We start from the raw sequence: 14,491 nt of genomic DNA, 5'->3' as shown, positions 1-14,491 counted from the left end.
GGCGTGTCAAAGATCGGGGAGTCATCTTTTTGATTTGGCTGATGGCATGTCAAGATTGAGGAGTCAACTGTTTGCCTTGGTTGATGGCGTGTCAAAGATCGGAGAGTCCACTGTTTGCCATGGCTGGTGGCATGTCAAAGATCGGGGAGTACACTGTTTGCCTTGGTTGGTTGGATGTCAAAGATCGGGGAGTCCACTGTTTGCCTTGGTTGGTGGCGTCTCAAAGATCGGGGAGTCCACTGTTTGCATTGGCTGGTGGCGTGTCAAAGATCGGGGAGTCAACTGTTTGATTTGGCTGATGGCATGTCAAGATTGAGGAGTCAACTGTTTGCCTTGGTTGATGGCGTGTCAAAGATCGGAGAGTCCACTGTTTGCCATGGCTGGTGACGTGTCAAAGATCGGGGAGTACACTGTTTGACTTGGCTGATTGCATGTCAAAGATCGGGGAGTCAACTGTTTGCCTTGGCTGATTGCATGTTAAAAATCGGGGAGTACACTGTTTGCCTTGGCTGTTTGCATGTCAAAGATCGGGGAGTACACTGTTTGCCTTGGTTGGTGGCGTCTCAAACATCGGGGAATCAACTGTTTGACTTTGTTGATGGCGTGTCGAAGATCCGGGAGTCCACTGTTTGCCTTGACTGATGGCATGTCAAATATCGGAGAGTCAACTGTTTGCCTTGGCTGGTGGCGTGTCAAAGATCGGGGAGTACACTGTTTGCGTTGGTTGGTGGCGTCTCAAAGATCGGGGAGTCAACTGTTTGCCTTGGCTGATTGCATGTCAAAGATCGGGGAGTACACTGTTTGCCTTGGTTGATGGCGTGTCATAGATCGGGGAGTCAACTGTTTGACTTGGTTGGTGGCGTCTCAAAGATCGGGGAGTCCACTGTTTGCCTTGGCTGATTGCATGTCAAAGATCGGGGAGTACACTGTTTGCCTTGGTTGGTGGCGTGTCAAAGATCGGGGAATCAACTGTTTGCCTTGACTGATGGCATGTCAAATATCGGAGAGTCAACTGTTTGCCTTGTTTGATGGCATGTCAAAGATCGGGGAGTCCACTGTTTGCCTTGACTGATGGCATGTCAAATATCGGAGAGTCAACTGTTTGCCTTAGCTGGTGGCGTGTCAAAGATCGGGGTGTCCACTGTTTGCCTTGGCTGTCGGCATGTCAAAGATCGGGGAGTCCACTGTTTGCCTTGGCTGGTGGCATGTCAAAGATTGGGGGTCCACTGTTTGCCTTGGCTGAGGGCGTATCAAAGATCGGGAAGTCAACTGTTGGCCTTGGTTGATGGCGTGTCAAAGATCGGGGAGTACACTGTTTGCCTTGGCTGGTGGCATGTCAAAGATCGTGGAGTCAACTTTTTGCCTTGGCTGATGGCATGTCAAAGATTTGAGAGTCAACCGTTTGCCTTGGGTGATGACGTGTCAAAGATCGGGGGTCCACTGTTTACTTTGGCTTATGGCGTGTCAAAGATCGGGAAGTCAACTGTTGGCCTTGACTGATAGCTTTTCAAAGATCGGGGAGTCCACTGTTTGCCTTGGTTGATGGCATGTCAAAGATCGGGGAGTCAACTGTTTGCCTTGGCTGATTGCATGTCAACGATCGGGGAGTACACTGTTTGCCTTGGCTGATGGCGTGTCAAAGATCGGGGAGTCAACTGTTTGCCTTGGTTGGTGGCATGTCAAAGATTGGGGAATCAACTGTTTGCCTTGACTGATGGCATGTCAAATATCGGAGAGTCCACTGTTTGCCTTGGTTGATGGCATGTCAAAGATCGGGGAGTCCACTGTTTGCCTTGGTTGATGGCATGTCAAAGATCGGGGAGTCCACTGTTTGCCTTGGTTGATGGCATGTCAAAGATCGGGGAGTCCACTGTTTGCCTTGGCTGATTGCATGTCAAAGATCGGGGAGTCCACTGTTTGCCTTTGCTGAGGGCGTGTCAAAGATCGGGGAGTACACTGTTTGCCTTGGCTGGTGGCGTGTCAAATATCGGGAAGTCAACTGTTTGCCTTGGTTGGTGGCGTGTCAAATATCGGGGAATCAACTGTTTGCCTTGACTGATGACATGTCAAATATCGGAGAGTCAACTGTTTGCCTTGGTTGATGGCGTGTCAAAGATCGGGGAGTCCACTGTTTGCCTTGGTTGATGGCATGTCAAAGATCGGGGAGTCAGCTCTTTGCCTTGGCTGGTGGCGTGACAAAGATCGGGGAGTCAACTGTTTGCGTTGGTTGGTGGTGTGTCAAAGATCGGGGAGTCAACTGTTTGACTTGGTTGATGGCGTGTCAAAGTACCCCTACGGCGTGGACCGTTGTAAATAAGAAAGAGAACATGATTGCCAGTTCCAGACTCAATTATTTAAAGACCCGTGAAGATCCGGGTTAGAATTGGTCTTAAGCAACCCATGCTTGTCGCAAGAGGTGACTAACTCGATTGCTTCACCGAAACGTCGCTCATATCAATAATAATGAAGTTTAACATCCATAGAACTCTCCTCGCTGCTCATCACACCAACTTATAAATGCCACTCAAGGAAGCTTTCAAATTAGCTTTTGGCTTTTCTCATGTCCACTGAAACTGCCACTCCAAGATTTAAGTGGAAAGCTGTTCCGTTTAAAAACGTCTTAATCTTGTTTAATCAAAACCCATTGATGTATCAGAAACATTTGAAAAACACTTTAAGATAATTTCCTATTTTCACTTACCATACTCTCGCGCGTTATATTTTGAGTGTTTAAGGTGAACAGTTGACCAGCCTTTCATGTGTTTATGGCAAGTGCCACCGGCGGGACGGGATAAGCTCACCTCTTCGCATACACCTATTATTATCACGTTAATTTTCTTGATGTGGAAAGGGCTTTGTTTTTTTATACAGAATTGTATAATTCTTATGTCTTACAGGTGCTTTTAAAAATAGTACATACTATTAGAAGAGATTTCTTATAATTATAGAAACAGTTTTGGGCTTCCATTAAACTAAAGACTCTATTTTCCACTGGAATTGAAAACAAAATGTACCAGGAAAACAATCCTTGGCTGCCGAAGACAAAAAAACTCATGTTTGTACTGTTTGCATTTACAGCAATACACAGACAGTCTTTTATGTAAAATTCTTCCTAATCCTGCTTTGAGGAATCCATCCTCAACAAAGCCGTACATAAATTATACAAACACAATACATAATTAATATATTATAATCGCATATGCTAACAACAACTAGTTCTTTGTTAATGACTATTCCAAATATATATCATATTTAGATTATTTCCGGAGGTAAATTTGAAAAAGAAATGGGATATAGGATATATTTAATTAGTGAGAACAGTGATTCGTGCGTGTTGTACCATCTGATGTTATCACTATGAGAGGGTGAGTATAAGCTTGACGAAATTTGCATTTAAGTTATTAAGTTAACAGAGTTTTGTTGCCTTTACGTAACAGAATGAAGACAGGAAGAGATTTTTTTCTATAAATTTCAAAATAATATTATTGAAACTTCAAGTTAGCATCGCGTAATGAGCCGTAATCGCAATCATAAAATTGCATGATGCCAACTTGAAATTTCAGCTTTGAAGATACTAACTTGAAATCTAAAGATAATAAGCTATCTCGGAATAAAATAATTATCATATTATAGTTTACATGACTTGTTACATTATATTTAATTACATTAGCTTGAAATTTCAAATTTCACGCATTGTATCTTACAATTTCAACTTAGTATGTTGAAATGACTTCGTTGTAGTTTCATTATAAATATAAAACAAACGACCCAAAAGGCCTCTGTACCATATCATTTTGACTTTTTATTATAGCATCCTGTTGGAAAACACATTTTAGAAAGTAAATTGCATAAAGTCGTTAAACCTATTCATTTGGAAAGTACTCGAAAATGGCCGTCGAGATGCCTTAGGACCCACAATGTCTACACAGCCCACTCGATGACGAAGGGATGCTTGGGGTGTGGCAGTAGAGAGTAATACGTGATTGATCTATTCATTAAGGGACATCTCCCCCCATCGGGGAATGGAATAATAAAGGAAGCGGTCATCAATCATCAGAATAGGACTTTTTTTTCGATATGTATAAATATAAGGACATTTTTAAATTGCCACTTCATACCTCCCTCTTGCTGAGATCGTCAAGTGTAAGTATGTTCGTTTGATGTTGTATTTACTTAATAGTAGTATACAAGGGCATCAGTACAAGGACTGACTGACTGACTGAGTTTGGTTTTACGCCGCTTTTAGCCATATTCCAGCAATATCACGGCGGGGACACCAGAAATGGGCTTCACTCATTGTACCCATGTGGGGATGCCTAGCGGTAAAAGCGTTCGCTCGTCACGACAAAGACCTGGGTTCTATTCCTCACATTGGTACAATTTGTGAGCCAATTTCTGGTGTCCCCTGCCGTGATATTGCTGGAATATTGCTAAAAGCGTCATAAAATCGTACTCACTCACTTAAGTTATATATTTAACTGGAATAGGGGCGCATTTTAAACAGAGACAATGATGAAATTTGCTTTCGTTTGGACAAATTACATTACTACAATTATAAGGAAACCTGGCAGTACTTGCAGGTTAGTTACATAATACACAGTAAACAAGTTAACACGTGAAGATCAGGGTTAGAGTTGATCTTCAGTAACCCATGCTTGTCGTGAGAGGCAACTAACGGGATCGGGTGGTCAGGCTCGCTGACTTGGTTGACACATGTCATCGTATCCCATTTGCGTATTGTTGCTGAGTGCGGAGTAAAACTAAACTCACTCATTCATTCCCACTTTGAGCATCGATCTATGCAGTTAGAATGGCATATGCCAACAAAGTCATTGAGTCTGATATTAAATATACACAAAGTACTTAATTAAGCACCCCTGTATGTTTCAATAATAGGTTTTCAACACGCACATACAACTTCTCGTGGTGACCACGATAGAATTACCCATATGATCCTTTGACTCATAAAACGACAAAATGATTGGAATCCATACTGTTTTTAAGATGATAATTGCTCATTTAAAAAAACCCCACTGATTTCATACAAAACCATGTCTTTACAAGTATGACCCTGGAATGTTTAATGTTGAATTTATTGGTGTAACCTCCATGTGAATGTATGACAGCTAGCACTCTCCTCCTCATACCCCCTGTCAGCCCCCTGATCCTCTGAAGGGGCAGTACACGCCATTCCTCGTGTAAAGTAGCTTCCAATTGGGCCAGGTTCTGTACAGGAGGATTCTTTTGTTTCACACGACGACCAATCATGTCCCAGATATACTCCAAAGGGTTATGATTGGGGCTCATTCAATCCTGAGATATGTCAGTGGGTGCTAAGAACTAAGTTCTTTGTGTATATATTAGTTAGTTCTTATATTAAAAAAAATCCCCAAATGTTGTGATATGAATGATAATTATGCTCTGAGAACTTGTTTCTACATTTGTGACATTTAATGTACGGATACTTGGTTCACAGGTTCCAGTCATCATGATGAATCTTCTCACCGTCGCCGTTTTTGCCAGCCTTATGGTTGCTACTATGGGTACCTATGGTGGCATCGGCGGGTTTGGTCGTGGTATTGGACTTCATGGGGGTCTTGGAGGTTTTGGGGGTCTAGGGGGCCTAGGAGGTCTTGGAGGCGGTCTGTACGGAGGTCTAGGTTATGGAGGTCTTGGGGGTTTTGGTCTTGGTGGCCTTGGAGGTCTTGGTGGGCTTGGAGGTCTTGGGGGCCTTCGAGGTCTTGGGGGCCTTGGAGGTCTTGGGGGCTTTGGAGGTCTTGGAGGCTTTGGAGGACTTGGAGGCTTTGGAGGACTTGGAGGCGGCCTGTACGGAGGACTTGGTTTTGGACGCGGTCTCCATGGACTGGGAGGTCATGGTTTCGGGGGCTTCCGTGGTAAGAAATATTAAATAAGCTGATATAAACAAAACACACTGAATACAGAGGCTCTGATTAGGCATAGGGCTTAGCTTTTGACGCTGGCCGCTGCTTAAAATTACTGTACTATACCAGTGTCGTACATTCCTACAAAGTATTGTCTTCCACTTGACCATCGACTATTTTAACATATGACACATTGTGGTGTATGGCTCATATACTGTTTAACGGTAACGTATTATTTTATGTAATAAATTCATCCAATGTTTTAAAAACAAACGCTTATTTGCCACTTATTAGCTTCATGCTTTTTTTTTGCAGGATATTAATCGGGGAGAAGCGATTATATCTTCTGAAATCCGAACAACAATCTACAGAAAATGTTATTATACAGAATTAAAATTTGCAAATTGTTCCTTTGTTATTTGTCTGTTGTTAAACCCTTGACAATCCGGGTCGGGCGATGGGGTAGCCTCGTGGTTAAAGCGTTCACTCGTCAACCTGAAAACCCGGGTTCGATTCCCCACATGATACAATATGTGAAGCCCATTTCTGGTGTCCCCCGCCGTGATATTTCCGGAACATTGCTAAAAGAGGCGTAAAACCCAAATGTTGGTCGTAGGATTGTTTGTCAGGCCTCTAAAGACGCACTCCGCAATATACACGCTGTTTACCAAATCACTGAACGTCACAACCAGTTACAGCCGGTGGTGGGTGGGTAGACCAGTGTCACGCCGAATGCACGGGTTCAATTCCCTACATGGGTACCAGGGTATGAAGCTCATTGATGGTCTCACCCGCCGTGATATTGCTGGAATATTGCAAAAAGCCACGTAGAAAGCAACACATGATTGAATGAACGACCATAGGTTACAAGGGTCCTGTTCTAGTCCTAAGCCCCCATGGATTTCCGGCAACTGAATGGATCGGGATGCCACAAGTGACTTTGCCTAAATGAGTGAAGGTTGATTTTCAGCTTTTTACTTCTGACGCTAACAAACTGTGTTCACGAAAGTATCTTTTCAATAATTTCCAATTTTACAGTATATTTCTTACGAATAACGTGTGAAAATGTTAACGATTTTAAAAGTTTGCCAGTCAGTCTCCTACAATAATTATATATTATGCGTGGTCATGAATTTCTGAAATGACGTCAAGGGAGTTTTAGAATCTTATCGGTGTTAACGCATCCATTACAATGATAGAATTCTTGATTGAGCTCTTGTGTTCTGGAGGGAGTTCTTGATCTCTGGAATGAGTTCTTGAGTGAGGCCTTGATCACTTGCGTGAGATCTTGTGTTCTTGAGTGAGTTCTTGATCTCTTAAATGAGTTATCCAGTCAGTTCTTGACCTCTGGAGTGAGATCTTGTGTTCCTGAGTGAGTTCTTTGGTGAATTCATGATCTCTTGCGTGAGTTCTTGTGTGAGTGAGAGAGTGAGTACGAGAGTGAGCGAGGGAGTGATAGTGCTCTTTAAAACAATCTGTGTGTGCGCAGTTATATCTAGCGTTACATATGTCTCCTTGTCTGTGTCTAGGGATAGTCTAGTGGTTAAAGCGTTCGCTCATCACTCCGAAGACCCCGGTTCGATTCTCCGTATGGGTACAATGTGTGAACCCCATTTCTGGTGTCCCCCGCCGTGATATTGCGGGAATATTGCTAAAAGAGACATAAACCCATACTCACTCACTCAATAAAAATAGTGAAAATGAAATTCCACTCTGACACTGTCATGTATACAGAGTTATTTGCCGTAAGAATCGAAAAAATTTGGGATCGTATATTATGGTGATTGTTGTATTTGAACTCACATCTTGCGTAATACCAGCGATAACACACATGCAACCAATATCATCTGAAACAGAGTTACATCCCTTGAAATGTAGACGCGGAAGTGAATCAGTGAGTATACACCTGGACATAACAGTCCACACTTTAACAGCGATAAGATGAAAAGGTGTTTCATTTACTTGTGATACGGTCCTATATACAAGTTATAAATCTGGAAAATCGCTTTTGATTATCTGGGCATGCACTCGCCGTGACTCGAACCAGCATGGTGTAAGGAAGCGTGACAGGAGGCCCACGTTGTTGGGTCACACTCACAGATGTAAACTATATTTATTTCACTGGATATCGGCGTGTGTTAACTATGTGTGATCATCGATTGTTATTGCCTTATAATTGCTGGTACAAGCGGGTAGATGGACTACAGGGGTGACCGCCTATCAGCCGCGATGTCTGGGACTTTCGGAAATATACCCGACCTGTCTGGTCTTGGAGGTAACCATCGAGAGTTGTTTGCAGTTGTTTACGAGAATAACAAAACGCTTACTACTTCATTTTGTAGTTGCACTTAACTTTATTTGCAGTGAAGTGACTAAGAAGAATTTAGTTCTTATTGGAGGAAATACTCGCGCATCAGCTGTATGTGGACATTGTACGCATGTCATGTACACTAGGGGGGGGGATCACAGCACACCTTGTTAGAGTATTAATAAGTTAATCAGATATGCTTAAAAATCACGGGGGGTGGGGGTGGCGGGGGGATTTGATTTTGTACATGACTTGCATGGGGTCACTTACTTATATAATGGTCAGCCACTCAACCAGGGCAAATGTTAGTGAGGTAGTTAAGGTTTACACGCACTCAGCAATATTACTGCTATATGGCGGCGGTCTGTAGATAATCGAGCCTGGGCCACACAAGCATATGCATGCATCAATCTACGCAATTTTGTGCCCTGGTTGAAACAGACTGATAGTGACTGACCCAAGCATAACTAAGTTAAAATCTTAAGGTGTAGTACATTAATTAATTTAAATCCTTCAAACCCACAATGAAACTAATACCAAATACTAATAATATTCATATTAATACTAATGCTAATATTAGTACTAATTACACTAATTACTATATACACTGTACAGTAATAACTGAATGCAAATATTAGTACTAACACTAATAACTAATGCTAATCTTAGTACTAATTGCACTATGTACTATTTACACTGTACACTAATAACAAAATGCAAATGTGAGTACTAACACTTATAACTAACGCTAATATTAGTACTAATTACACTATATACACTGTACACTAATAACTGAATGCAAATGTTACTACTAACACTAATAACTAATGCTAATATTAGTACTAATTACACTATGTGCTATTTACACTGTACACTAATAACTGAATGCATATATTACTAACACTAATAACTAATGCTAATATTAGTACTAATTACACTATGTGCTATTTACACTGTACACTAATAACTGAATGCAAATATTAGTATGACACTAATAACTAATGCTAATATTAGTACTAATAACGCTAATTACTATATACACTGTACACTAATAACTGAATGCAGATGTTAGTACTAACACTAATAACTAAAGCTAATATTAGTACTAATTACACTTATTACTATATACACTGTACACTAATAACTGAATGCAAATGTTAGTACTAACACTAATAACTAATGCTTATATTAGTACTAATTACACTATGTGCTATTTACACTGTACACTAATAACTGAATGCAAATGTTAGTACTAACACTGATAACTAACGCTAATATTAGTACTAATTAGACTATATACACTGTACACTAATAACTGAATGCAAATGTTAGTACTCACACTAATAACTAATGCTAATATTAGTTCTAAATACACCAATTACTATATACACTGTACACTAATAACTGAATGCAAATATTAGTACTAACACTAATAACTAATGCTAATATTAGTACTAATTACACTAAAAACACTGTACACTAATAACTGAATGCAAATGTTAGTACTAACACTGATAACTAAAGCTAATATTAGTACTAATTACACTAGATACACTGTACACTAATAACTGAATGCAAATGTTAGTACTAACACTAATAACTAAAGCTAACATTAGTACTAATTACACTAGATACACTGTACACTAATAACTGAATGCAAATGTTAGTACTAACACTAATAACTAATGCTAATATTAGTACTAATTACACTATGTGCTATTTACACTGTACACTAATAACTGAATGCAAATGTTAGTGGTAACACTTATAACTAACGCTAATATTAGTACTAATTACACTAGATACACTGTACACTAATAACTGAATGCAAATGTTAGTACTAACACTAATAACTAATGTTAATATTAGTACTAATTACACTAATTACTATATACACTGTACATTAATAACTGAATTCAAATGTTAGTACTAACACTAATAACTAATGCTAATATTAGTACTAATTACACTATGTGCTATTTACACTGTACACTAATAACTGAATGCAAATGTTAGTACTAACACTGATAACTAACGCTAATATTAGTACTTATTACACTATATACTATATACACTGTACACTGATAACTGAATGCAAATATTAGTACTAACATTGATAACTAACGCTAATATTAGTACTAATTAGACTATATACACTGTACACTAATAACTGAATGCAAATGTTAGTACTAACACTAATAACTAAAGCTAATATTAGTACTAATTACACTATATACACTGTACACTAATAACTGAATGCAAATGTTAGTACTGACACTAATAACTAATGCGAATATTAGTTCTAATTACACCAATTACTATATACACTGCACACCAATAACTGAATGCAAATGTTAGTACTAACACTAATAACTAATGCTAATCTTAGTACTAATTACTCTATATACTATATACACTGTACACTAATAACTGAATGCAAATATTAGTACGACACTAATAACTAATGCTAATATTAGTACTAATAGGCTACTAATACACTGTACACTAATAACTTGATACAATAACTAAATGCTAATAGTAGTACCTAATTACACTCTGTACACTAATAACTGAATGCAAATATTAGTACGACACTAATAACTAATGCTAATATTAGTTCTAAATACACTAATTACTATATACACTGTACACTAATAACTGAATGCAAATGTTAGTGCTAACACTAATAACTAAAGCTAATATTAGTACTAATTACACTAATTACTATATACACTGTACACTAATAACTGAATGCAAATATTAGTACTAACACTAATAACTAATGCTAATATTAGTACTAATTACACTAAAAACACTGTACACTAATAACTGAATGCAAATGTTAGTACTAACACTGATAACTAACGCTAATATTAGTACTAATTACACTAATTACTTTATACACTGTACACTAATAACTGAATGCAAATATTAGTACTAACACTAATAACTAATGCTAATATTAGTACTAATTACACTAAAAACACTGTACACTAATAACTGAATGCAAATGTTAGTACTAACACTGATAACTAACGCTAATATTAGTACTAATTACTCTATATACTATATACACTGTACACTAATAACTGAATGCAAATATTAGTACTACACTAATAACTAATGCTAATATTAGTACTAATAACGCTAATTACTATATACACTGTACACTAATAACTGAATGCAGATGTTAGTACTAACACTAATAACTAAAGCTAATATTAGTACTAATTACACTTATTACTATATACACTGTACACTAATAACTGAATGCAAATGTAAGTACTAACACTAATAACTAATGCTAATATTAGTACTAATTACACTATGTGCTATTTACACTGTACACTAATAACTGAATGCAAATGTTAGTACTAACACTGATAACTAAAGCTAATATTAGTACTAATTACTCTATATACTATATACACTGTACACTAATAACTGAATGCAAATATTAGTACGACACTAATAAGTAATGCTAATATTAGTACTAATTACACTAATTACTATATACACTGTACACTAATAACTGAATGCAAATGTTAGTACTAACACTAATAACTAATGCTAATATTAGTACTAATTACACTAAAAACACTGTACACTAATAACTGAATGCAAATGTTAGTACTAACACTGATAACTAACGCTAATATTAGTACTAATTACACTAGATACACTGTACACTAATAACTGAATGCAAATGTTAGTACTAACACTAATAACTAAAGCTAACATTAGTACTAATTACACTAATTACTATATACACTGTACACTAATAACTGAATGCAAAATGTTAGTAGTAACACTATATAACGCTAATATTAGTACTAATTACACTAAGATACACTGTACACTAATAACTGAATGCAAATGTTAGTACTAACACTAATAACTAATGTTGATATTAGTACTAATTACTATGTACACTGTACATTAATAACTGAATGCAAATGTTAGTACTAACACTAATAACTAATGCTAATATTAGTACTAATTACACTATGTGCTATTTACACTGTACACTAATAACTGAATGCAAATGTTAGTACTAACACTGATAACTAATGCTAATATTAGTACTAATAACGCTAATTACTATATACACTGTACACTAATAACTGAATGCAGATGTTAGTACTAACACTAATAACTAAAGCTAATATTAGTACTAATTACACTTATTACTATATACACTGTACACTAATAACTGAATGCAAATGTTAGTACTAACACTAATAACTAATGCTAATATTAGTACTAATTACACTATGTGCTATTTACACTGTACACTAACTGAATGCAAATGTTAGGTACTAACACTGATAACTAAAAGCTAATATTGAGTACTAATTACTCTATATACTATATACACTGTACACTAATAACTGAATGCAAATATTAGTACGACACTAATAAGTAATGCTAATATTAGTACTAATAACGCTAATTACTATATACACTGTACACTAATAACTGAATGCAGATGTTAGTACTAACACTGATAACTAACAGCCTATATTAGTACTGGACGTTAGACTATATACACTGTACACTAATAACTGAATTCAAATGTTAGTACCTGACACCAATAACCTAATGCTAATATTAGTTCTAAATACACCAATTACTATATACACTGTACACTAATAACTGAATGCAAATGTTAGTGCTAACACTAATAACTAAAGCTAATATTAGGTACTAATTCACACTAATTACTGTATACACTGTACACTAATAACTGAATGCAAATATTAGTACTAACACTAATAACTAATGCTAATATTAGTACTAATTACACTAAAAGCACTGTACACTAATAACTGAATGCAAATGTTAGTACTAACACTGATAACTCACGCTAATATTAGTACTAATTACACTAGATTTTACTGTACACTAATAACTGGGATGCAAATGTTGGTACTAACACTTAATAACTAAAGCTAACATTGGTAAACAATTACACTAATTGCACTATATACACTGTACACTAATAACTGAATGCAAATGTTAGTAGTAACACTGATAACTAACGCTAATATTGGTACTAATTACACTAGATACATGGTACTGTAATGCTGAATGCAAATGCTAACTAACACTAATAATAATAATGTTGATATTGGTACTAATTACTATGTACACTGATGTACATTAATAACTGAATTCAAATGTTAGTACTAGCATTCTAATAACTAATGCTAATATTAGTACTAATTACACACATGTGCTATTTACACTGTACACTAATAACTGAATGCAAATGTTAGGTACTAACACTGATAACTAACATTAATATTAAATTACCCAATTACACTATATACTATATATTTTGTGCACTGATAACTGAATGCAAATATTAGTACTAACATTGATAACTAACGCTAATATTGGTACTAATTAGACTATATACACTGTACACTAATAACTGAATGCAAATGTTAGTACTAACACTAATAACTCAAGCTAATATTAGTACTAATTACACTATATACACTGTACACTAATAACTGAATGCAAATGTTAGTACTAACACTGATAACTAACGCTAATATTAGTACTAATTACACTATATACTATATACACTGTTCACTGATAACTGAATGCAAATATGAGTACTAACAGTGATAACTAACGCTAATATTAGTACTAATTAGACTATATACACTGTACACTAATAACTGAATGCAAATGTTAGTACTAACACTAATAACTCAAGCTAATATTAGTACTAATTACACTATATACACTGTACACTAATAACTGAATGCAAATGTTAGTACTGACACTAATAACTAATGCGAATATTAGTTCTAATTACACCAATTACTATATACACTGCACTCCAATAACTGAATGCAAATGTTAGTACTAACACTAATAACTAATGCTAATCTTAGTACTAATTACTCTATATACTATATACACTGTACACTAATAACTGAATGCAAATATTAGTACGACACTAATAACTAATGCTAATATTAGTACTAATAACGCTAATTACTATATACACTGTACACTAATAACTGAATGCAGATGTTAGTACTAACACTAATAACTAAAGCTAATATTAGTACTAATTACACTTATTACTATATACACTGTACACTAATAACTGAATGCAAATGTAAGTACTAACACTAATAACTAATGCTAATATTAGTACTAATTACACTATGTGCTATTTACACTGTACACTAATAACTGAATGCAAATGTTAGTACTAACACTGATAACTAAAGCTAATATTAGTACTAATTACTCTATATACTATATACACTGTACACTA

At 36.5% G+C, this 14,491-nt stretch overlaps 1 protein-coding gene across 1 annotated transcript; it reads left to right on the top strand.

The window, feature by feature from the left end:
• The first annotated feature begins 5,491 nt into the window (after positions 1 to 5,491).
• LOC124274795 (glycine-rich protein 23-like) lies at positions 5,492 to 6,205 on the top strand. Its single transcript, XM_046710170.1, has 2 exons — positions 5,492 to 5,894; positions 6,198 to 6,205. The coding sequence occupies exons 1-2, from the start codon at positions 5,492 to 5,494 to the stop codon at positions 6,203 to 6,205; spliced, it is 411 nt and encodes a 136-aa protein (XP_046566126.1).
• The last annotated feature ends 8,286 nt before the right edge of the window (positions 6,206 to 14,491 follow it).

The sequence above is a fragment of the Haliotis rubra genome, unplaced genomic scaffold, assembly GCF_003918875.1.
Source record: "Haliotis rubra isolate DU_JTF1 unplaced genomic scaffold, ASM391887v1 Scf1942, whole genome shotgun sequence".
NCBI classification, from domain to species: Eukaryota; Metazoa; Mollusca; class Gastropoda; order Lepetellida; family Haliotidae; genus Haliotis; species Haliotis rubra.
This window is presented reverse-complemented; position numbering and strand designations above follow the sequence as displayed.